This window comes from Stegostoma tigrinum, chromosome 23 (genome assembly GCF_030684315.1).
Source record: "Stegostoma tigrinum isolate sSteTig4 chromosome 23, sSteTig4.hap1, whole genome shotgun sequence".
Classification (NCBI taxonomy): Eukaryota; Metazoa; Chordata; class Chondrichthyes; order Orectolobiformes; family Stegostomatidae; genus Stegostoma; species Stegostoma tigrinum.
The window spans coordinates 6,233,625-6,259,239 of NC_081376.1; the positions used below are offsets into that span (position 1 = coordinate 6,233,625).

Sequence of the window (25,615 nt, forward strand, 5' to 3'; positions counted from 1 at the left end):
TTTAAGAATCCATCTCTAAGGATGTGATTGGGGAGTATTTGGAAGGAAGGTAAAATAGAGCTGAGTCAGCACAATTTCGTCAAGGGAAGGTCATGCCTGACAAATCTGTTAGAATTCTTCTAGAAGATAACGAGTAAGTTAGAGAAAGGAGAGCCAGTAGATGTGATCTATTTGGATTTCCAGAAGGCCTTTAACAAGGTGACACACAGGAGGCTGCTAAATCAGATAATAGCCCAGAGTGTGAGGGGCAAGGTGCTGGCCTGGATAGAGGATTGGGTGACCAGCAGAAGGCAGAGAGCGAGGACAAAGGGGCCTTTTTCAGGAATGGCAGCCGGTGATTACTGGATTCCCGCAGGGGTCAGTGTTGGGACCGCAACAATTTACGTTATACATTAATGATACGGATGAAGGAACTGACGATACTGTTACTAGTTTTGCAGATGATATAAAGATGGATGGAGGGACAGGCAATGTTGAAGAAGCAGGGAGGCTCCTGAAGAATCTGGACAGCTAGGAGAGTGGGCAAAGAAGTGGCAAGATGGCATACAAAGTATGAGGTTACGCACTTTGGTAGGAATAGAGGCATAAACTATTTTATAAACAGGGAAAGGCTTCAGAAATCAAACACAAATAGACTTGGGAGTCCGAGCTCAGGATTCTCTTAAGGCTAACATGCAGGTTCAGTTGGCAGTTACGAAGGCAAATGCAATGTTAGCATTCATTTCAAGAGGGTTAGAATATAAGAGCAGGGATGTGCTGCTGAGGCTGTATAACACTCTTGTCATTGTACATTTGCAATATGGAAAATCAATTTTGGGCCCTGTATTTAGGGATGGATGCACTGGTCTTGGAGGGAATCCAGAGGTTTACAAGAATGATCCTAAAAAAGAATGACTTGTCATAGAAGACTCATTTGGAGGACTCTGGGTGTGTACTCAATGGCATTTGAGTCATTGAATGTCTTTAAGACAGAGAAATCATTTCTTGATTAGCTGGAGGAGTCCTTTGCAAATTTAGCTGCACATCCTAAAAAAAGGCACAAGCACACAACCCACACATATACTCCAGAATTGGGTGTCTCCAAGATGGGCTTGTGACATTTAATTTCATATTATAGATGGCAGCAGCAGACACAAACAGGGACAGCATTAGTTCCTGCCAAAGGGCGCTGGGCACTCCATATTGTTCAGAGAGATGTACATGCTGAGCCTGGTTGATGGGAAGAGACTTGCCAATAGTGTACTTGAAGCTACAACCACAGCTACATGATCACAAAATTGACAAATGTCATTCTATGAGTCTCTTGCACCTGTGTGAATCCAATCAGAACAATAAATCCCCAGCGCTCTCATTCAGAGAGTGACCGAATCATTAGCGATGTGAACGCAAGAGGCAGTCCTAGCAAACGTGGCATCATTTAGCTAGCAGTCTTGCTTGAATGAAGCAGCAGCTCTCAGATCTCATTTCTTGAGATTTTGTAGCCTGTTAACTATTCAGTCCCACCAATCTCTGACCTCCTGTCATCTTGTTCAGCCTGGTGAGCTTCAGTCTGGCAAACCCACGTGCTGACAGATAAAGCCAGAATCCAGAGTCAAAAGTGTCGTCAAAAGTTTGAATCTCAGATTTGCCCAGGCCAATGGGTTTCCCATACCTGATCAAACATATCTAAGTTAGATGAGGATACTGGCCAGATTTGTTGCAGTTTCTTTTCACGTTACAGTTCTTCCTTCTTCAACCTCCCATACACAGTGATAAGCTAGCAGGTTAAAATGGCCACCATGCACCTAAGGTGACACGGTGGCTCAGTGGTTAGCACTGCTGCCTCAGTCCCACATTTCATTCACCCTCAGATGACACACTCGAGTTTGCACATTCTCCCTGTGCCTGCATGGGTTTCCTCTGAATGCTCCAGTTTCCTCCCATAGTCCAAAGTTGCACAGGTTAGGGTGGAATGGCCATGCTAAATTGTCCAGGGATGTGCAAGCTAGGAGGAATAGCCACTGGAAATGCAGGGTGACCGGGATAGGCTTTGGAGGTGGGGGGTGGGGGGGGGGGGGGTGGTGGTGGTACACGGGGCAGTTGGTGGTGCTATCTGGACGGTCAGTGTGGATCGATGGGCCAAATGGCCTGCTTCCACACCGTAGGGATTCTATAATTCTAGTATCCCACATACTGCTTTCTTAACTTGTTCTGTCACCTTCAAAAGATGAGGCCCAAACTTCTACATACCTCTGTTCTAGTACCCTCTTCAACATCCATACTGCAATCTTTTCTGCATTGATATTAATTTCCCATTTGTTCAGGTATCGCAATAGCTTTTTTTAAAAACAATATTGTTCGTGGGATGTGGACATTGCTGCTGAGGCCAGTATTTATTGATAATACCTAATACCTAATTGTCCTGGAGAAGCTGGTGGCAAGCTGCCTTCGCAAACCAGCCTTCAATCACAAGTCTAGGTTTTGTTCTTACTAACATTTACAAGTTGATGACACCACCACTGTAGGTCGGATCTCGAACAACAACGAGACAGAATACAGAAAAGAGATTGTGTGCTCAGCAGCATAGTATAAAGGCAACAACCTCTCCATCAACATCAGCAGAACAACGAAGCTGGTCACTGACTTCAGAAAGTGGAGTGCTGCGGTGGGGATGGTCGACTGTGCCGAGTTCCTGAGAGTGATGATCACCAACAATCTGTCCCGGTCCACCCTGGTTGATGTTACGGTCAAGGAAGTACAAGAACATCTTTGCTTCCTGAGGAGGCTAAGGAAATTCAGCATGCCCACGAGGACTCTTACTAATTCTTGTAAACACACCATACAAAGTATTCTGAATGCCTCACACAGTGCGGTATAGCGTCTACTCTCCCCAAAACCGCCAGAAACAAGCGAGTCATGAACATAGCCCAGTCTATCACACAAACCAGCCTTCCATCTACTGACTCCATCTATACTTCCTGCTGCCTCGGGAAAGCAATCAATAGACCCCTCCCACCCTGGTTATACTCTCTTCCTCCCTCTACCATTGCAAAAAAAAATAAAAAGTTTGAATACAGAGATAACATGGTGTAGAGCTGGGCGATCACAGCAAGCCAAGCAGCATCCGAGGAGCAGGAAGGCTGATGTTTCGGGCCTAGACCCTTCTTCAGAAATGGGGGAGGGGAAGGGGATTCTGAAATAAATAGGGAGAGAGAGGGGGAGGCGGACAGAAGATGGATAATGGAGAAGATAGGTGGAGAGGAGACAGACTGGTCAGAGGCGGGGATGGAGCCAGTAAATGTGAGTGTAGATGGGGAGGAAATAGGTCAGTCCAGGGAGCGGGATGAGGTTAGTAGGTAGGAGATGGGGGTGGCTTGAGGTCGGAGGAGGGGATAGGTAGGTTTCATAAGCTTCAAAACGTCCCCTCCCTCTACTGCATCCCAAAACCAGCCCAGCTCATCCCCGCCTCCCTAACCTGTCCTTCCTCCCACTTAACCCTCCTCTCACTTCAAGCCCCACCCCCATCTCCAACCTACTAACTTCATCCCACCCCCTTAACCTAACCATCCTCCCTAGACTGACCTATCTCCTCCCTAACTCCCCCCACATATTCACCTTCACTGGCTCCATCCCTGGCTCTATGACCCGTCTGTCTCCTCTCTACCTACCTCCTCTATGCATCTTCTGTCCGCCTCCCCGTCTCTCCCTACTTATTTCAGAACCCCCTTGCCCTCCCCCATTTCTGGAGAAAGGTCAAGGCCCAAAACGTCAGCCTTCCTGCTCAGCCTGCTGTGTTCATCCAGCTCTACACCTTGTTATCTCAGATTGTCCAGCATCTGCAGTTCCTACTATCTCTGAAGAGCTGGGCTGGTTGTGTGGTGCGGTGGGGGGAGGGGACGAACTGGGCTGGTTTAGGGATGCAGTATCCCTAAGCTCTTCCCCCCCACCCACTGCATCCCAAAACCAGTCCAACCTGTCTCTGCCTCCCTAACCGGTTCTTCCTCTCACCCATCCCTTCCTCCCACCCCAAGCCGCACCCCCATCTACCTACTAACCTCATCCCACCTCCTTGACCTGTCCTTCTTCCCTGGACTGACCTATCCCCTCCCTACCTCCCCACCTATACTCTCTCCACCTATCTTCTTTACTCTCCATCTTCGGTCCGCCTCCCCCTCTCTCCCTATTTATTCCAGTTCCCTCTCCAAAGAAGGGTCTAGGCCCAAAACGTCAGCTTTTGTGCTCCTGAGATGCTGCTTGGCCTGCTGTGTTCATCCAGCCTCACATTTTATTATCTTCCACAGCAGGGGGTTGAATTCATGTTTACATCATCAGTGTTAAGAGAAACTTAAAAGGATTGGCTGTCTTTGATGTAATTAATGATTAGAGGCTTTACAGATTGGTCACTAAGGGGATTTGTTTTTTTGAAAACTTTCATAAATAAGAATTTTTTCAGTATCAAGCACTGTATGAGTGAGATCTTATTTAGGTGGTTTGAAAATTTATTTTTCACTTCAACATGAGCTCCTGAGATCTGCCCAGAGTGGATAAATGGCAACGTTAGATCATAGGGGCTGTGTATAGTAAGAACATAGTCGGGTAACCAGGCCTGGGAGGTATGGTACACAGGATTATGTTCAGGGTAACAACCGCTTACGTTGAGGTTTTAGTGAGTTGTCCTTTGAGAACCCATACTTTGGCACTCACCAACTCTGCAGCCACCTCCAGAAGTGGTTGACCAAATTCTCCCATCCCTGTGGCCACAAAAGGAAAGTAGAGATACAAGTCCTATGAAAGGAGAAATTTCTTCCGAGTTAAGAAATTCTCAACTCGAACTCCCTGATTCAATGGCAAGAATCTGGGCCAGAGTTTCTGCTTGTGTGGAGGTGCATAGCTAGAAGTCATTACTTTAAGATAGTCACCACAAAATCTGATAAGAATACAGAAGATGCTTGTTTTCATAAACTGTGGTGAGAGTGTGGAACTTGCTAGCATAGGGAGCAGCTCAAATGATTAGTACAGATGCATATAAGAGGAAACTAAACAAGAGACAACAAATGAGGAAGATTGAACTGGATGTTTACAATGCTAAATTTAGAAACAAAGTTTGCATACATGTATGAACAGATTCAAGAACAGCATCTTCCTTGCTGTATCAGACTTTTGAATGGTGCTCTCAAATGTGAAGTCTGATCTCTTAATCTGCACCTACTCCGTGGATGTAACACTGTATTCTGCACTCTGTTCTGCTGTCCTGATGCATTTTGTATGATACAATCTGCCTGTATAGCACACAAAACAACACTTTCCACTGTATGTCAGTACATGGGACATCAAACTCAAACAACCTAGTTAACAGCATAAATCTGTGCTGGCTTTCTTTTATTAGCCCATGCTTCTCCAAATGGTACTAAAATTGTCTTGGATTTTTGTCTCAAGAAACTTCTGACCACCAACGTCAAACCGACTGGTGTCTCCACTTTTTGAACATTTTCAATTCTCCAGCCCTCTAGCATCACGTATCTACGATGGATAGGAAAACTGCATGCAGCACCTCTAATTTCTACTGTCACTTCCTTCAGTCTGGGATAACTTCCCTCTGGGTTAAGTGAGCTGTCGACATTAAGCTTCTCTTGGCACATGGGAACAAGGAGACCCATGCTGTCTCTCAATCAGTTCACTGGTGATCCATAATCTAGCTTCATTTATCCCTCAATACCCATGCTTAGCAAGTCAAGCAACCTCAGCGTTAAAATTACAGTTATCTAGCAGAAATTGCCATTTGACAGAAGAGTCCATTTCCACACAGATGTGACACCTAATCTCCTGCTGAAACTCCTTCTTTGTGATGTTTAGACTCTTGCCCCTCATCCTAGTCTCCCTAGATAAGAGTATTTCTCATTTATGCACTTCAATGCCTCAAAAGATTAGCTCAAATTACTTCAACTGTCTACATCCGTGAATACAATTGTGGTTTGTGCAATCTCCTGAGGAGGTCAGATAACAGGCTGGTAAATTTAAGCTACACTCCTTCCTAATGTGTGGTGCCCAGAGCAGTCTCCAGTCCCTACACATGCTCGAACAAGGGCTTGAATGACCTGCAGCATGAACTCACCCCTTAGAGAGTCAGACACACACAGCACAGAAACAGGCCCTTTGGTCCAATCAGTCTATGCTGACCATTCCTCAAAACATTTCTTATGTCCTTATCCAAATGTCTTTTAAATGTTCTAACTGTACCCACATCCACCACTTCCTCAGGAAGTTCATTCCACATGCAAACCACTCCGTGTAAACAAAAACTGTCCCTCATCTTTGCTCACCTTAAAAAAAAAGCCGCCTAGTCTGAAATTCCCCACCCTGGGGAAAAGCCCCTGGTTATTCACCATATCAATGCCCCTCATGATTTTATGATCTGCTATAAGGTCACCTCTCAGCCTCCTACACTCCAGTGGAAAAAAAGTCTCAGCTTATCCATCCTCTTCTTACAAGTCAAACCATCCATTCCCAGCAACATCCCATCAACATTTTGTCTCTTCGGAACTCTCTCCAGCTTAAGATCATCGTGATAATATTACCTTTTTATTCTGATTTTCTAAAAAGGTCAACATTCCACTAGTTTTGATGAGTTTCTGTATCTGCACACGACCCTTTGATGATGGATGTATTTGTATCCCCTAGTCTCTCTAGATTGGCGCTGTTTTTATTTCCCCAATACTAAGAGAGAGTACTCTATTTTAAAAAAAGATGTAATTTCACATTTACCCACAAAGAGTCTTGTGGGACAAAGGAGGCACATTTATTTTGTCTATTAATTTGTCTTTGTAACTTTTCATTTCTATCTACACTTCTTAGAATGTTCTTAACTTCATCATCACTGGCAAACTTGCAAGAGCAGATTTCTAACGCAGCATCTAGCAAAGATAAATGCAAGGAAAAGTTAGGACCTCAACATAGATCCTCACAGGAGAGCATTTCTGATATTTTGCCAATTAGCTTTTCATCCATTATCCCCAATAAGTCAATAATTTGTCTTTAATTCCATGAGCTTCAACTTCAGCTGACAGCATCTTCTCCAGGTCTTTGTCAAACATTTCCTGGAAGTCCTTTTAAGTAACTTTCTTTAAACACCCGAGCGCATCTCATTTTGAGGAAGTTACTTTCTTAATAATGGGGCTTATTGCACTTGTGTTAATTCTGGTGTGCGCCTGATCCTGCGTTAGCATTAGTTTCCTATAATAAGCTCCTTAACTCATTTCATCACATATTAAATGCTGCTAACACCAAACTGGCTCTTCAGTAAGTACTGATAGAGTACTCATCGGATACCTCAGCCCAGCCCTTCACTTCCAAGAATAAATCTCCTTTTGTAGTCCCCGATCAGCCTCACTGCTCTTCTGACAAATTTGTTAACATTCATGCCGACAGAAGACCCTCAATTCTCTCATGTAAGCCACTGAATACTGGATAAAAATCTCCATCCCACTCCATGGTTAACCCTAGCCTTCTGTGTTGTGGCAATGGAGCAAATAAAGAACATCCAATCTTTTGATTTGACACATTCAGTCTCCTGGATTTTAGTGTTCAGGCTGATAACGTCAGACCATTACCCTAAAGTCAGACAGCAACTGACGGTCGTCACTCTCTGTAATTATACCCGACCTACACTCACCTTTTGGTGGTTCATTTGCTACCAGCTACTTTCCGCCATTTAAGCTTCTCTTCTGTTCTTGGTTTCACTCCACCTGCTCCCAATCATCATTCAGCAATGCTTGGTTGCTTGCCGAAATAATAAGACAGCCTTGTCAAATTTCTTAATTTTTCATGTACTGACAAAAACCCATGGGTCTAAAACATGTTGAACTTGTACAGGCCACTGGTGAGGCTTCTTCTGGGATACTGTGTCCAGTTCTGATCGCCTGGTTACAGGAAGAATAATAAGCTGGACTGGGTTCCGAAAAGATTTATGACTCAAACCCAGTAACATCCTGCTAAAGAAAGGCTGGTATAGGCTGGGACTTTTCCTCACTGGAGCAGAGGTGGGTGAGAGACGTCATCAAAAAAGTTTACAAAATCATGAGGAGTGCAGAAAGTGTTACTGACGGGTGTTTCTTTTTCCCCCTAGGGTGCTCATTTTTAAGGTGAGAGAAGAGGAATTTAGAAAAGACATGAGGAGCAAATTTTATTTTTAAACACACGAGTGGTCTGTGTGTGGAAGGAACTTCCTGAGGAAGTGGTGGATGCGGGTATAGTTACAACATTTAAAAGACGACTGGATAAGCACATGAACAGGAAAACGTTTCGTGGGACATGGGCCAGGAGCACGCAGGTGGGACTAGTTAAGTTTGGGATTATGTTTGGCAAGGACTGGTTGGACTGAAGGATCTGTTTCTGTGCTGTGTGAATCCATGCCTATTAGCGTATTTCAGTTTTGATAGATGCTATATCCATAGAATTGCAAATTTGGAAACAGGCCATTCAGCCCAAGAAGTCCACACCAATCCTCCAAAGAGCATTACATCCAGACCCACCCCACTACCCTAACGCTGCAATTCCCATGACTAATTCGCCTAACCTGCATGCCCCTGGACACTATGGGCAATTTAGCATGGTCAATCCACCCAACGTGCACATCTCTGGACTGTGGGAGGAAACCGAAGCATCTGGAGGTAACCCTTGCAGTTATGGGGAGAATGTGCAAACTCCACACAGTCACCCGAAGCTGCAATCAAACCAGGGTCCCTGGCGCTGTGAGGCAGCAATGCTAACCACTGAGACAAGAGATGGAAGTTAGTGAGCTTTGTTCTTCAGTGTAGGTTCCAGCCTCATTTCTGTACAGCAACGTACTAAGGATCCAGGCCTTATACATAGTCACCTTGAATCTACTATGATAGACGGGCCCTCTCTTATTGGAGAGCTGAGCACATGCAGTCTGCAACACTGGTGAACTCAGGACTGGGCATGGAGAAACAACAAACTGATTTGCTTGTGTACGAGGCCTGGATCCTTAGTTCGTTAGTGTATGGCGACAAAGCCTTGATAACCTACACCGAAGAACAAATCTCAATAACTTTCGTCTCCTGTGTCTACAAAGTATCTTCAGCATCACAGGGTACAACAGCGACCACCGAGGCATTCTCCTCTAAGCCAAACACACCAGCACTCACCATCTAAAGGCAGTTTCATTGGTTTGGTCATGAGCCAAGGATGAGCGATGACTGCGTTCCCAACAATGAGGGAAATGGAGAGGTAGCCTGTGCCAAAGGACTAGCCAAACACCTAAGCTCTGATAACAAGCATGCTGATTTAAAAAAAAGAAGTGACAAAACACCTGAACCTCAATCCCAAAGATAAATCTCTGGTTGTTGACTGGCAACATGGTGCTTCAGTGGTTAGCACTGCTGCCTCACAGCCCCAGGAACCCAGGTTCGATTCCTCCCTTGGGCAACTATCTGCGAGGGGTTTACAGACACTTGGAGAATGTGTGTGGGTTTCCTCCCACAGTCCGGAGATGTGCGGGTTAGGTGGATTGGCCATGCTAAATTGCCTTAAAGAACCCAGGAATGTACAGGATAGATGGGTTAGCCATGGGAAATCAAGGGTTACAGGGATGAGGTAGGAGGTAGGAGGTAGGTCGCTGTTCGGAGGGTCAATGTGGACTCAATAAAGCCTAATTGTCTGCTTTCCCCCCTCCCCTCGAATGATTATGGGAGGGGCAAAAGGTGACATGACATCAGCTGTTGGGAGGATTTGGTCACCACAATGGCATGGTATCAGAAAGTCCAGTGGCTGCTAGCTCGTCAAACGAGGTGCCAGTGGAGACTAGCCACAGCAACAGTACAGAACAACCTTGCACATGCACCCATGGCAGATGTTGCCCTTTCTGGAGTTTGTTTGCTCACTAGGAGGCAGTGGTAAATTCCACCAACCTCAGTGACATTTGAAGGCTGCATTCCCATCATCTCTCACTGATGGAAGGGGTCATTCAATTCACCTTAGTCCTCAGCTTGGTTTTGTACTTTCAATTGTAAATGGAATGGGCCACAAACAGCCCTTTACAAATCCTACAATGGATTGTACAAAGGAAGAAATTCCACCACACAATGCAAAAACCTTGTGAGCTATGGCATGCCTTATAAATGCACATAGATTAGGTTTTGAAAGGCTTCATGGATCTAGCTCATTGGTTTAATTAGAAAACAAACACGAGATGAACAATGAACACTGAATCTGGCACGTCCAAGTTTGGGAAGGTTTGTAGCTCAGGTTGTGGTTGAGGTTGTAGACTTGCTCACTGAGCTCACCCTGCTCGGTAACGTAGTCAGTGTGCATCTGGTGAACATTGGTGCTCTGTCCTGCTGGTTATTTATATGCTTCGGTTTGCTGGGGTGGTTGGTAATACTTCGGGTTCTGTTTCTCAGTGTTTCGTACACAGGGTCTAATTCAATGTGTTTGTTGGAGGAGTACTGGTTGGAATACCAGGCCCCCAGGAATTCCCTGGCATGTCTCTATTTGGCTTGTGCGATTACGGATGTGTTGTCTCAGTTGAATTTGTGTCTCTCGTCGTCCACGCGAGACAAGTGAGAATTGATGGCTTGCTCCAGCGCGGATGCCCATTCCTGGTTGGTTGCATTGGAGTACAGAGATGTTTTGGCACACAATTTCCCGCTAGTATTTGTGGAGGCAGTTGTGGGCATCGTTGATCATGACCCTTATCATTCTGTTCAGCTGTCCTCTGTGCCTGTGGAATGTTGACAGGTGGTTTATACCTTAAGCTTTGTGGTAGTATTTGTTTTCTGAGGCATTCATGCACGAAGGAGAGTTGTTCATTGGTCGTGCTCAGTCGGATGGCATTTGTTTCCCATCTGTGGGCCAGTTAAGGGCATTGTGCCCACAGGTGTCTAAAGGTTTGAGAGGATTTGTAGCTCAGGTTGTGGATGAGGCTGTCAATGTGCTCACCGAGACATCACCACACCAACAGATGGTGATAGACCCAATATCAGTTAGGGAACCGGATTACAACAATCCTGAGAAATTACATAATTCAGGAGACATCAGCAAGACAGACTACTAAAAAAAAATGAAGCCAGAGGGATGCGCACACCCCAATTCAACTTACTCCCCAAGGTAATACAAACTGGGCAGCCCCTCAGACATACTGTCTCATTGCCAGGCACACCAACATATAGACTGGCCAAAGAACTACAACAGAAATTGAAATACTTAGTGGACAACACTATTCACTCATCCCAAGAATTCCTCAACATCATCAAGGGCATCAGGACAGAGAGAGCGAGATAACATTGTCAACTGATGTAACAGCACTATTTACATCCATTAACATTAACCCAGCCGAAGAGACACTTGTCATGCTGTTGGAAGAATCATGTAGGCAGGCAACCCAGGACACCAATGTCATGAAACAACTAGATCCGTGCCACACAATCCACTTCACCTTCAGCAACAGCATATACAAACAAGTCAACGGGACACCAATGGAATCCCCAATATCAGGACCGATTGCAGAAGCAGAAATGCAGAGGTTATAACAGACAGCTCTCCCCAAACTTACGTCCGATATTTTTGATTTGTGATTATCAAATGTACAAGACTAGAAGAAACTTACCTACACAAACATCCTCACAAGTGTAAAATTCATAAAAGTAGAGGAGAACAGTAACCGACCACCCTTTCTGGGCATAATGGTAGAACACAAGAATGATGGGGAGCGCCAGACTCGTGTACATAGAAAGACCACACACGTAATTACACTAGCAACCACCCTTATGCCCACAAACTGAGCTGCATCAGGATCCTATTCAAATGAGCCATACTTTGCAGCAACCCAGGACTATACAAAGCAGAACAGGAGCACTCATATGGAGTCTTCTAAAGCAGTGGATACCCGTAAATCACAATCTGCTATTACTTCTGAGACAGACCACAACAGGAAGGCACAACACAACCAGACTCACTAATTGCCCCACCGTACATCGAAGACATTTAGGAGATGACCACAAGACTGCTCAGACCACTAGGCATCAGAGGAGCCCACAAACCAACATCCACCCTACGACACCTACGGATGAACGTAAAGGATCTCATACTCAAAAACCAGCAAAACTGGAGTAACATACAAAATACCATGCAAGGAATGTGCGAAACATTACATAAGCCAAACTGGACGGAAACTGACAATACCGATACATGAACACCAAAAGACACAACCAATTCTCAGTGGTCTCCGTACACATGGGTAGCGGGGGACACAAATTCAACTGAGGCAACACATCCATAATAGCACAAGCCAAACAGAGACACAACAGGGAATTCCTGCAGGCCTGTTATTCCAACTGGAACTCCATCAAGCACACTGAACTACAAACCACTGAGAAACAGAACTGGAAGCAACACCAACACCCTAGTAAACTGAGGCATACAAGTGGGTCAGACACTTCACTGGGAGGCACACTGATGTTTCCTCACCCTGCTAGGTAATATCTGCAATCAAACATATCAAATTCAACAGTTATTCCTTGCTGATCATCGGGTCACTATGACTCATCCTGAGAGCAGGGAACTCAAAAACAGATTACAATCACAACTCCCAATCACTATTCCGTGGTTCCTGGAAAGCACCGGTGGATGGACAGGTTGAGAACAGTAGGAAGATCTGCTGCTGAAATTGGCAAAACCTATGCCAAAACCACAAGGGCTACCTCATATTCTTCTGCCGTTTAACCTTCCCATGATGACTAACTTCCCATTAAATTGGCAGACCTCCCTACAACATTCCCTCTACCTCAGACTAATGGGGTGCTGCTTTCTCACCAACTGGCAACTGTTCTGTTAGAAGTGGAGCTTTCTTGCTTTTGTGCATTTTGCAGTTCAATTCCAAAGAAGTTGAGGCAAAGTTCACTTTTGCAAATATTTCCATCCAGAGACATCACACTTCACCAACTGTCCTCCCTTCTCTCAACCTCCCATCCAGTCCCAAGTAACTGAGCTATAAAAACAACACTATTAATTTTGATAGATTATACAGTCAGAACTTCATTACCAAACAGACAACTTATCTCATGTCTGCATGTGCACACGACCGTGCTGATGGCGACACACACACACACACACACACACACACACACACACACACACACAAAGTATTCGAAGAGATTGCATTCAGTTTTAATAAAGCAGGAGATAAGACTAGAACAAAAGGGATGATGACATCACTTCAAGATTAAAACCAGAGGGGTTGAATTCTTCTGTATTCTACTTGAACATTAAACCTTGAAGTTTCCTGGGATCTGACAAATGTCCCTCAGTGTTACAATAACTAATCTGCCATTCTTTGGGTTTACAACAAACTAGGGCTGCTTTTAACACATACTGTCCATTTTTAAATTCCTGCATTCCAATTTGCACAACAGCTATTGTGGCTTTCACATTGAGTCAGATTGTTAGAAAGTACTGCAGTTTACCAGAAAGTATCTCACCAAATTCACATGACATTCTACCATCAACAGATTTTTTTTAAACTACATTGTATGACCCCCTCACAATCAGCTCATATTCTTTCATTCATCTGCATCGTATGTTGATCTCGCTTCAGTGTGAGACTTAAATTACTTCCTATTTTCCACTCTTTACAAATTTCTACTACTAATGATTCAATATTAGAGCTTTTGCTTAGTGAAAATTAATCTGTAATCACAACATGCCCTCAGGCATGATCAAATAATTATAGACTTGCTCTTGGAGCAGTTAAGTTCAATGCAGCACTTATCAAAAGGAATTGCAAAGTACATTTTCTAATATAATCGTTGCGGCTACTACAACTTCCAACCACTGAAGATTAGTTGGAACTCTGAATTCTTCCAGTAAATCTGCAGCTGTGATTTTTTTTCTACATATTTAAAAAGCTACACTAGCTCACTTTTAAGTTTAGCACAACATTAAAATGCCTGCACAGGTGTTTAGCATCTAGATGTGACACTCCATCCTACTTGACATAACAGCACCAAGAGCAGAATGTAGATTGTCAGATGACTGCTTTGTAATCCTTACCTTCTGCATGCCAAACTGTGGCCCCACGTAAAGTGGAGGAGGGGTTTCAGTGCTGGTCAGCGAGATGTTGTCTTGGCTGGGCAATTCCATTTCACGGATCACGTGAGATTTAAGCTTGCCGTACCTCTGGCTGCAGTGGCGAAGGCTCTTCCTCTGCCATTTTTGAGTGGTATCATTATCCTTGCTAACTCCAAACCAGTCAGCTGTGCCTCTGTAGAACATAACAGATCAGTGATTACCCTGAGCGCCGATGGGTCTTCTTTGCTGATCGACTGATACCGAAGCAATCACTTAGAAATAATGCAATATTGTTGTGCCACCAACCCATTAAGAGCTATTGGGGAGTTGGGACAACACTGATTCTGCAGTTGATCTATTTGTGCATTGTTACCAAATAAGGAGCACACCTGGCATTTTTCACAGACATGCTCTGCACCTTCAGCAAACAGAAACAATTTCAGGGTTAAGTGATAATGACAGATGATAGTATAAAGGTAGGGGTAGAGGTTAGATAGACCTTAGGTTCATGGTAAAGATTCGGCACAACATCATGGGCTGAAGGGCCTGTACTGTTCTCTGTTCTATAAATGACTTGGATGGTCTTAAAGATGTATGAGCTGTGTCACCCCTGTTTAAACTTCCTGTTGTATCTTCCAAACAAATCACAAGACAAAATATAAAACACACATGGATCAATGATTCAGCAGATGTTAAACTGAGCAGATTGAAGATGGGCAGTGAATCAAAGAAATTTCAGAATAGGAGGCCATTCAGTCCCTTAGTGCAAGCTCGACATCCGACCAACCCGTTCTAATGTCATTTTACTGATCACGTATGATCAGGATAGAAAAGTACTTTGAGCAGCAGTGAAATCTCAGCTCGAGAGTCATCACAGAATCTCTCCAGTGTGGAAACCATTTGGTCCATCAAGCCCACACTGACCCTCCAAAGAGCATCCCATCCAAACCCACCCGCTTACCCTAATCCCCATACTTACCATATAGTTGATCCACACAGCCTGCACATCCCTGGACACTATGGACATTTTAGTATGTCCATAGTACATAGTAACCCGTACATCTTTGGACTGTGGGTGGAAATCCACACAGACACAGGGAGAACATGCAAACCCCACACAGACAGTTGCCCAAGGGTTGAACTGAACCCTGATGCTGTGAGGCAGCAGTGCTAACCACTGGGTCACCGTGCCACACTATATAGCATTAGTTTCCCAAATCAGAGTCTAGGGGAGCAAGGGGTGACTTAACTGAAGTAAAGAAAACACAGAATGGTCTTGACGAATTGGATGTGGAAAGGCTGATCCCTGTTTGTGGGTGAGTCCAGAAGTAGAAGGCTTTGTTTTAAAATCAGGGCATTGTGCTACTTTGGAACCCTGTGCCCCAGACAGTTGTGGATATTGAATATTTTAGGCAGAAGTAGATAGGTGTGTGTTTGGAAGAGAATCAAAGGATAATGTGGAGTTTGAACACAAACAATTCACTATAACATGATCTTAGTGAATGGTGCAGCAGGCACAAGGGGCTGAAGAGCCGACTCCTACTCCTGTTTTTCATGCTCGCAACCCAAGCAATTAATTCCACAATCGCTTCACCAGTATTGCACTGTGCTCCGAGTGGCCAATAAAGGAAACAGCCCTGTAATTCTACCTCGAAATGCTGGGGTTGACTGGGTTTAAAATGTGTTTTCATATTCTAATTACAATAAAACAAGTATCAGAAAACAAGTGTAGATCCAAAGTTCCTGCCGTCCATCAATTCTCTGATCAGTGGACACAATCGTCCAGTCTTGTTTCGACCTCTTTACTCAAATTCTCTGATCTTTTGTATTATTACACTGGCTTTTCTCGGCTTTCACTGTGAGGACTTCCTTACGTTATCTCTGGCGTTATCAGTGACTTGCTTCTTCTGGTGCTGCACTAAGCTGCAAAATGCTTTTTGTTCAAAAAGAAAGGCCCTAAATTATAATACTCCAATTGTAGTCAAAACATTAATATACAGGCATAGCTATAACTCATTGCCTTCATACAAATTACCCCTGTAAAGGAAAACTGGAATCCAAGTTGCTTTTCTGTATTTATTATGGTGCTTTACAGATCACTTTGTTTCCTTTCCTCAATGAAGACATTATTATTTAGATTAGATTTCATTTACTAGACTTCCACTCACCACTTAGATAAACTGTTCCCCACTCATGCCATTAAAATAGTGTTTACTGTGTACCAGTATCTCTTAACTTGTCTATGTGTTTATGTCATCTCTTAATTCATCCTCAGGTTTGCCTGCAAAGTTGTTTCAGCTGGAATCTGGGCTCCCATTGCCCTTTCGATTAGCTCTCAGCTCCCTGTTGGATTTCCCCCTGTTGGATTTCCCCCTGTTCTCTCTCTGGTAGAGCCAGGCTGCAAGCAACAGACTAGAGTCATCAGGGGGGCAAGTTGGCCAGGAATAAATGAATTTTCATCTTGAACTAGCCAAAACAAGGCTTTCAGATGTCTGCAATATGCCTTATCATTCTTGTGACCTCGCCAGCTCTAGGGTTAGACCGACACTGCACTTCATGCTCCTCGTTTTTTTTTTGGGGGGGGTGACGGCGGCGAAATCAAGGAGTAGCACACGTCGTCACACACGTATGTAGGTACCACTCTGTGAAATAATGTTGGCATCATAGAATTACCCGCAAGTGAGACATATCGGCTTCATGCTGACTTTACATTTCCATTAAGTGAAAGCCTTTGAAGTTTTTTTTTGAAACGGTGGTCTGAATGGGTGCAGTGAGTGGCATGGTGGCTCAGTGGTTAGCACTGCTGCCTCTCAGCACCAGGGACCCAGGTTCAATTCCACCTTCGGGCAACTGTCTGTACGGAGTTTGCACATTCTCCCCGCGTCTGTGGGGGTTTCCTCCGGGTGCTCCGGTTTCTTCCCATGGTCCAAAATTTGGCAGGGCAGGTGGACTGGCCTCGTTAAATTACTCACTGCGTCCAGTGGTGTTCAGGCTAGGTGGGTTAGACTTGGAAAATGCAGGGTTATGGGGATAGGATTGTGGGGCACGGGACGCTCTTTGGAGGGTCAGTGCAGACTTGATGGGCCAAATGGCCTCTTTCTGCACTGTTGGGATTCTAAAACTCTCTGATCACACGATCACACACATGTCATCTGTGGTGCTTAATTTCAGGGAATTCTGGTATCTGTAGTGGGGAGCAAGAGATATCTTTTGTCCAGGTGAAAACTGTGCCAGTCACCTGTTTGGCATACTGGTAAAGATGCAAGTTGGCTTATCTGTGCAAAGTTCCTTGTGGTGGAACTTAATGCAATGTCAGCACAAAGTCGATGTCCCATTTGCGGAAAATTCTAGAGTGCCAGCTTGGTGTGAGCAGGCATGACATGATGTAGACATAGAACCACAGTGTGGAAACAGGCTATTCGGCCCAATAAGTCCACACCAACCCTCTGAACAGCATCCCACCCAGACCCATCCCCCTAGCCCTACCCCTACCCCTACCCCTGGAATCCTGCATTTCCCGTGGCTACCGCTCCTAGCCCACACATCCCTGGACATGGTTCAGATATTTAGCATGGCCAATCCACCCTAACCCGCACATCTTGGGATTGTGTCAGCACAAATAGATTGGGAAACCCACGCAGACGCAGGGAGAACATGCAAACTCCACACAGTTATCGGAAGCTGGAACTGAACCCAGGTCTCTGGTGCCATGAGGCAGCAGTGCTAACCACCGAGCCGGTGTGTCACCCCACGGTACCACATTAAAGTTTGGCAGTAAACTGGTTGCAGCACTGTCTCAGTTTTTGGGGGGAAAACATTGGGGAAAGAGTTTGGAAAGCAGGACTCTGATACAATTGGCTGACGCTGAAATTCCACTGGTCTATCGCTTGCTCCTTGAGAAAACAGGATCACAAGATTTCCTGTCACGTTCGCAAGATGATGTGACTCCAAGCCTGTACACACAACTTTCAGGTTACAAAGAAACAGATACACAATCTCAAATCCTTCCTTTCAAACTTCCACAGCCTCCAAACAAAAAGTAGACTGTCATAACTCTTTAAAGTAAACTGGTAACAAAGGTAAATAGTATTTCTTCAAGTGGGAAGTTCTTCTTCAGACGCGCAAACAAAAAAAAGGCACCCTGACTAATTATCAATTAATAGTTCTGCCAATTTTAAGAAATCAAACTCAAACTCCCTGGAAATACTTGTGCAAATATGATGATGATTACTCCACAGCATCAATATAAGACTCAATCTTTCCCTGCCAGCTTTGAAAATCCAACCTGATGTTGCAGGTTTTGAGAAGGGTGGTATTCAAAAAAATCAAGTCAAGATATTTTCAGCCTCAGACAAAGTGTACTCCATTTCCCTTCTATTGCTTGCTTAAAGGTTTTCATTTGGATTGTAGCAAAATGTTACAAAAGCAGTAACAAAATTTAATTAAATCCTAGTGCCTTAATTTGTCATCAGGGAAGATGTAATCTGGAAATTCGATTTGAAGAATTTTTACTTGTCGACAGACTTGTTTGTACCTGTCTGTTTATCTTAGCTGCCTTTCCAAATGGTCCTCAAAGTCTACACCTTACGGCTAACAGAGAACAACGGCGTTATTTGAAGAACAGGGCCCTTCGCTCACTCATCGGAACACCCACATCCTAAAATCATTGTGTGTTGTTTTCGTGGTGTGATTGAGCAGCAAGTAATTCTCTGATTCAGAGTCTGAATCATCGAACAATGCGCCCTTAGGAACAAGTGTATCTGTCCTCCTTAATAAGGTGTTAACTTTAAAGACTTGCTTTGGCACACACCTGTTGCTCATTTGTTTTATCTTAACGCTGAAAAGATTATCCACGATGGGTTATACATTATTGAACTGAATTAAGTTTCATCCTTTATCTGTGGCTCTCTCTTTAGGCCATCTGGACAGTTCGTCACAGATAATAACTCATTCTTCTCAAAAGGCCCTTCTCCAGCTGACTACTTGAAACGCAGCTTATTAATGGGAGTATCGACATCACTCAACATAAGGTTGTAATTGGTGGAGGTGGCTATACTCTTGTTGCCAACTGTTCCATCCCCTTTTAGAGTCACTCCAGTCATCTGCCCTCTATTCATGGTCCGAAACACAGCGTTCCTCTTTCATTTGGAAAATATTGTTCAGAGTCCACCACCCTATTTCAGATCCTGGTACCATTACATCGCTGAAACCCTTCCAACAGTACTAGCAATCAGCAGTTGCTCTGGATTCTCTACTGCAACGTAACAGTTTCAGTATAGTGTAGCTAAGTTTGATACCATTAGGGACACACAAAGTAGGAGGATTAGCCATGTTAAACAGGCTGTCATGGGGGTAGGGTATGGGGCTAGGTCTAGGTGGGACATTTTCTCCCCCGTTTGTGGGACAAGGTTGTCGCTGGTTAGGCAGCATTCATTGTCGAACCCTAGTTGCCCAAGAGGGCAGTTAAAAGTTAACCACATTGCTGTGGGTCTGGAGTCACATGTAGGCCAGACCAGGTAAAGATGGCAGTTTCCTTTCCTAAAGGACATCAGTGAGCCAGATGATTTTTCCGACAATGGATTCATGGTCATCGTGAGACTCTTAATTCCGGATATTTACTGAATTTAAACTCCACCAACTGCAGTGGCAGGATTTGAAGCTAGGTCCCCAAAATGTTGCCCGGGAATGTGGATTAACAGTTCAGGCATGACACCACTAGACTGTCACCTCCCACTAAACACTTGAGGCTTGGCGCAGACTTGATGGGCTGAACAGATTCTTTCCACACTGTAAGGATTCTATGGTTAAATGACAGTAGTCAGACACTTCATTCCTTCACCGTCACTGGATCAAAATCTTGGAACTCCCTTTCTAACAGAGCCATGGAAGTAACTACACTGCACAGACAGCAGCGACACAAAGTTGGTAGCTCATGGCCAATTTCTCAAGGGCAACTACAGATTGGCAGTAAATGCTGGTCTAACCAGTGATGCCCACATCCCATGAATGAAAGAAAACAGGCCAGACAATCAGAAAGAAACACAAGTCCTTCCAACTCACAGTAGCGTGTAGTAAGATTCCCGGTCAGTGAAGTGGAAGGAAATTGCAGCCTCTACCAACACTGTCCAAAGCTCTGATTTAAACGTACTTGTGACCAAAACAGCCTAAAATGCATCTGTGTGCATTTGGGTCAGCTGACTAGAGTAGATCAGACTGGTACCAAGTGTGAGTTATAATGGGAACTGCAGATGCTGGAGAATCTGAGATAACAAAGTGTGGAGCTGGATGAACACAGCAGGCCAAGCAGCATCTCAGGAGCACAAAAGCTGACGTTTCGGGCCTAGACCCTTCATCAGAGAGTGTGGTGTTCGATGCCGGTTCCTGCTTGGGTGGAATCGAAACCAGCCTCCTTTCGCTACCAAGGGTGGAGAATGCGGTGCTGGGAGTCCGATCTGCCCAGGAGTGGAGAACTCAAAGCAAAAGACAGCAGCTATCCAGATGTTGTTGTTACTCATCCAGACATTGAGGCAGCGTTCTCCATCTCCCGCTAACCCAAATTGGTGCATGCAAAGCTATTACTTCAATAGCACACCAGCTGACCTTCAGTCAAATTACTGACATTGGAAAGAGAGTGCACCATTTATAGAGGAAAATGGACAATACCAACTACATAACATAATCCACTGCAACTAAGGTGAAGCTTCTTTTAAAAGCAAAAAAAAACTAATTAGACTAAGTGAATAATTGGAGAGGCCAATGTTTAATTGCTCTTCAAGGCTGCAGGCAAGATCTTTACCAATCAATTAAAATTAGGGTCAAGTCAGTCAAAGGTTATAGATAAATCACCTCTTGGATTATTTCAGGTACTTATTTGTCGCAAGATTTTCTCCACTTATTTTGAGTAACTATCATTGCATCTTGTACTTATCTCATTTAAAAAGTACAACTCTGACAGCGGTGTTGGATGGGAAATGCCTTAGACCATAAGACACAGGAGTGGAAGTAAGGCCATTCGGCCCATCAAGTCCACTCCGCCATTTAAATCATGGCTGATGGACATTTCAACTCCACTACCCTGCACTCTCCCCGTAGCCCTTGATTCCTTGTGAGATCAAGAATTTGTCGATCTCTGCCTTGAACGCATCCAACGTCCTTGCCTCCACTGCACCCTGCGGCAATGAATTCCACAAGCCCACCACACTCTGGCTGAAGAAATGTCGTCTCATTTCAGTTTTAAATTTACCCCCTCTAATTTTAAGGCTGTGCCCAGGGGTCCTAGTCTCCCTGCCTAACGGAAACAACTTCCTAGCATCCACCCCTTCTAAACCATACGTTATCTTGTAAGTTTCTATTAGATCTCCCCTCAACCTTCTATTAATATATTAAGATTTTTGTTAACCAAGTCATTTCTAACATAAATAAACCACAATTATTCACAAGGAAACATCAAAGTGTACCTGAACGCTGCACTCAGTTCATAAGTTAGCACACACAATAGGTTCATATCAAATTCCTCTGCACTATTTCAACACAAGCTTTAGCCTGTTCAGTTTAAATTACTTTAACAGTACTGTTAAAGTAACAGAGGGAAATATGATACTATGTTGAGTACTTACGAGAAAAAAAAATGATGGCAATTTCTATATTAATATGCAAAACTGAGAGGTGAGACATTCACCAGAATATTTTCTGTAGTTTTGTCTACCTTTTAGAAGCTGTGTTAAGATAATGCAAAATTGATTTAATATTTTAGGAGTTAAACTACACTTTTTGTAATAGCTACCCAATTGTGCATGTTTGACCATATCAAATCAGAGCCGAGAATGATAGAAATTAGCGATAACAAGGCGTAGAGTTGATGAACACAGCAGGCCATGCAGCATCAGAGGAGCAGGAAGGCTAACGTTTCGGGCCTAGACCCTTCTTCAGAAAATGAAGGGTCTAGGCCCGAAACATCAGCGTTCCTGCTCCTCTGATGCTGCTTGGCCTGCTGCGTTCATCTAGCTCTACACCTTGTTATCTCAGCTTCTCCAGCTTCTGCAGTTCCTTCTCTGATAAAAATTAGGGTGGATAGTGCTTTAAATTAGTGGAAAGTGGGCCGCAGACGTAGTGGTGAATTTAGCCAGGGTACTTTGGCTGTGGGAGTTCTTGTCCCTGGCACTAAATATGCACAGTGCTGAGCTCTTGCTAAACTTACTGTTGCCACTCACAGCACTCTGGGTGTGACTAACAGTGCAAATTAGACAGTTTGCACTTATGTTAATTTGGACCGCAATGTCAGTAATTAATTCACAATCAAATTTAATAAAAGAAATAAGAAATGTGCCACTCTGGAAAATGAAGAATTATTACAGATTTATTACAGAAGACACCAAAATTGGTGGTACGGTGGACAGTGAGGAATGTTATCTTACAGTACAAAGGGACCTTGATCTGATGGGCCCATGGGCTGACAAGTGGCAGACGAAGTTTATTTAGATAAATGTGAGGTACTACATTTTCAGAAAGGCAATACTTAATGGTACGGTCCTGGGGAGTGTTACCGATCAAAGAGACCAAGGAATGCAAGTTCATAGTTCCTTGACGGTGGAGTCCCACGTAGACAGGGTAGTGAAGGTGGCATTTGGTATGCTTGTCTTTTTTGGTCAGTGCATTGAGTAGGAGTTGGAAAGTCATGTTGTAGCCGTACGGGACATTGGTTGGACCACTTTTGGAATACTGCGTTCCATTCTGGTCTCTCTGCTATAGGAAAGATGTTGTGAAACCTGGAAGGGCTCTGAAAAGATTTACACAAGGTGTTGCCAGGTTTGGAGGGTCTGAGCTATAGCGAGAGGCTAGGGCTATAACTCCCTGGACAGTTTGAGGCTGAAGGGTGACCTTATAGTGGTTTAGAGAGTCATGAGGGGCATGGATAGGGTGAATAGGCAAGGTCTTTTCCCCAGGGTAGGGGAGTCCAAAACTAGAGAGCAGAGGTTTAAGGTGAGAGGGGGAAGATTTAAAAGGGATTTGAGGGACAATCTTCTCATGCAGAGGATTATGGAATGGACTGAGCTGCGAGAGGAAATGGAAGAGGCTGGTACAATTACAACGTTTAAAAAAGGTATCTGAATGGGTACATGAATGGGCTGGAAAGCCCAGAGTGGGGCTGCAGCAATGGAAAGGAAAGTTGGGTTCTCTCAAGTTATCTTTGTTTCTCATCTTATTCCGGGTTAACGTATGTACGGAAAAGACACACACTTTTCACTGTATTTTTACATTTATTGTCACGTGAATTCAATGATTCGAAAAATAGAAAGGATTTAAAGGGATATCGGTCAAATGCTGGCAAATGGGATGAGATTACTGTAGGATACCTGATTGGCGTGGACAAGTTGGACCAAATGGTCCATTTCCAAGCTGTAGATCTCTATGACTCTACACTAGAAACTTTAAAAAGACTGCCTCCAAAAATCACCCAACAAACTACTGACTGCAGCTGGAAATTAGCATTAGAGTCTGGGACATATTGGAACAATAATAGAAAATGTTAAAAGAATGTCCAGCAGTTAGGCAGCATCTGAGAGCACAGAAAAGAGTCACGGGTGGACACACCATTCAAACATTGCAGGATTAAATTCTGGGATGGCACATTTGTCACCTTTGGCCTACTGGCCCCTTCACCGTTTGCCTGCGATGACAAAAGGTGGTAGGCTGAGTTGGAACACCATACTTTGCACAACACCTGTCTAGAGTCGTCTTTGGACTCTGATCAAGGGTGACAGGAACTGTATCTCAGGCAAGGAAATCTCCCAAAGGATACAAACTTAAATGAACAGCAAAACAGTGAAAATGCCAACAATCTGTGACAGACACAGACAGAATAGACAGACAAGTGAAGATAGAATTTAAACTCTGGATTTTTAAAATAATTCATTCATGGGAGAAGGGTACTGCTGGTTAATCCAGCATTTATTGCCATTTCTAATTACTCAGAGGGGAATTAAGTATCAACCACATTGCTGTGGGTCAGGAGTCACACGTAGGCCAGAACAGGTAAGGATGGCAGTTTCCTTCCCTAAATGAACCCAGATGGGCTTGTTCCCTGGTAGGAACTGACAATGGATTCATAGTTATCATTAGACTCAATTCCAGATATTTACTGAATTCAAGCTCTACCACCTGCCATGGTGGGATTCAAACGCGGGTCTCTGGGACATTACCTGGCTCTCTGGGTTAACAGTCCTGTGATGGTTCCACTAGGGCATTGTTCCCACCCAACTCCCTGCTGATAAATGTGAGGTGATGGATTACGGTGGAGGGATATTGAATGCAAAAGCTCCTGGGATGGAAGATTTTATCGACAAAGGTTACACTGGTGTAGCTGCGGCAAATGAGATTGAGGGGAGATTTTATAGAATTGTGAAAGACTGACAGGTTTTCCTTGTTTACCTCATGCAAATCTGATCCCATTAGCTAATGGTTCAAAAGCTGGAGGGACAGACTTAACATTCTGAGCAATAGATATCAGAAGCGGGAGGGGGTGGGGGGGGGGGGGGAGGAGGAGGAGAAAGCAGGTAGAGATTTTGAACAGGAACTGTTATTTTCTAACCGCTCCCCCCCCCCCCCCAACCTCTCCTATACATAGGAAGTGGAAATGACCTGGAATCTTTTGCCTATGAAGATGATGGAATGATTTTAAAAAGGAACCTGGATTAAAAAGACTTTTCGTTCCAAGACTGGAGATGTGTGACCAATGGGTTTGTTCCAACAGAGAGGCTGCATTGACTCAGTGGGCCGAATAGCCTTCCCTGTGTTGTGACAGCTCTAGAACTCCTACTTCAAGCAATTTATCAGAAATATTAATACTAATGATCATATCTTATTAAATTGTCATTTTCATTTTTGGCTGTCATGAGATTTGTACAAGACGCACATCAAACATCTAACTGACTTCCCTAAACAAATTACCTCTGCGGTATGTGGATCACTTACATGTGTTTTAAATGTTCTGAGTTTGAAGATACTGTACAAGGACAGAATATTAATTGTTAAGATCAGCACTTAGTTACATGCTGTAATCCTACATGAAATTTACGGGTCTCCTCTCAAAACGAGACAAAGTGAATCTGTTAAGTCACTGTTGCATGGTTTATGGAACATATTTATAGTTAGTTTCAAGATAACACTGAAGCCATCAAGAGGGATTAATCATTAGATGAATAATAGGGCAAGATTTTTTTTTATTTTAACCTTTGTAATTATCAGCAGTGCGCTGGGGTTGGAAGCAATGGCTGGAACTGTCTGTTCCTGGAAGCAGGATGGAGGGAAACACTGACTTCCCAATGGCAGAATGAATGGAAATCAATGTTATTGGGAAAAAGTGAAGAAACTCGAAGACATTACTCATCATGAACCCAACTCTTCACCGAAGTAATTCCAAGCATGCACTGTCTCAAAAGATGCTGCATGTCCTTCATTCCTCACACAGCAGCTCTCTTTAACTGGTGCAAGTGACATGGTGTCTGACACAGGAGCCAGTGACGGTGTTACAATTTATTGGAGATTGGGTGACCCT

The 25,615-nt window shown here is 44.0% G+C and overlaps 1 protein-coding gene across 8 annotated transcripts in view; it reads right to left on the bottom strand.

Annotated features, from left to right (window-relative positions):
- rhbdf1a (rhomboid 5 homolog 1a (Drosophila)) overlaps positions 1-25,615 on the bottom strand; it is a 320,599-nt gene that overhangs the window by 61,515 nt on the left and 233,469 nt on the right. For all 8 annotated transcript variants that reach the window (XM_059653890.1, XM_059653891.1, XM_059653892.1 and 5 more), the window contains one exon: positions 14,044-14,254. In XM_059653890.1, coding sequence (XP_059509873.1) covers positions 14,044-14,254 — 211 coding nt within the window. The remainder of the gene's footprint in view (positions 1-14,043; positions 14,255-25,615) is intronic.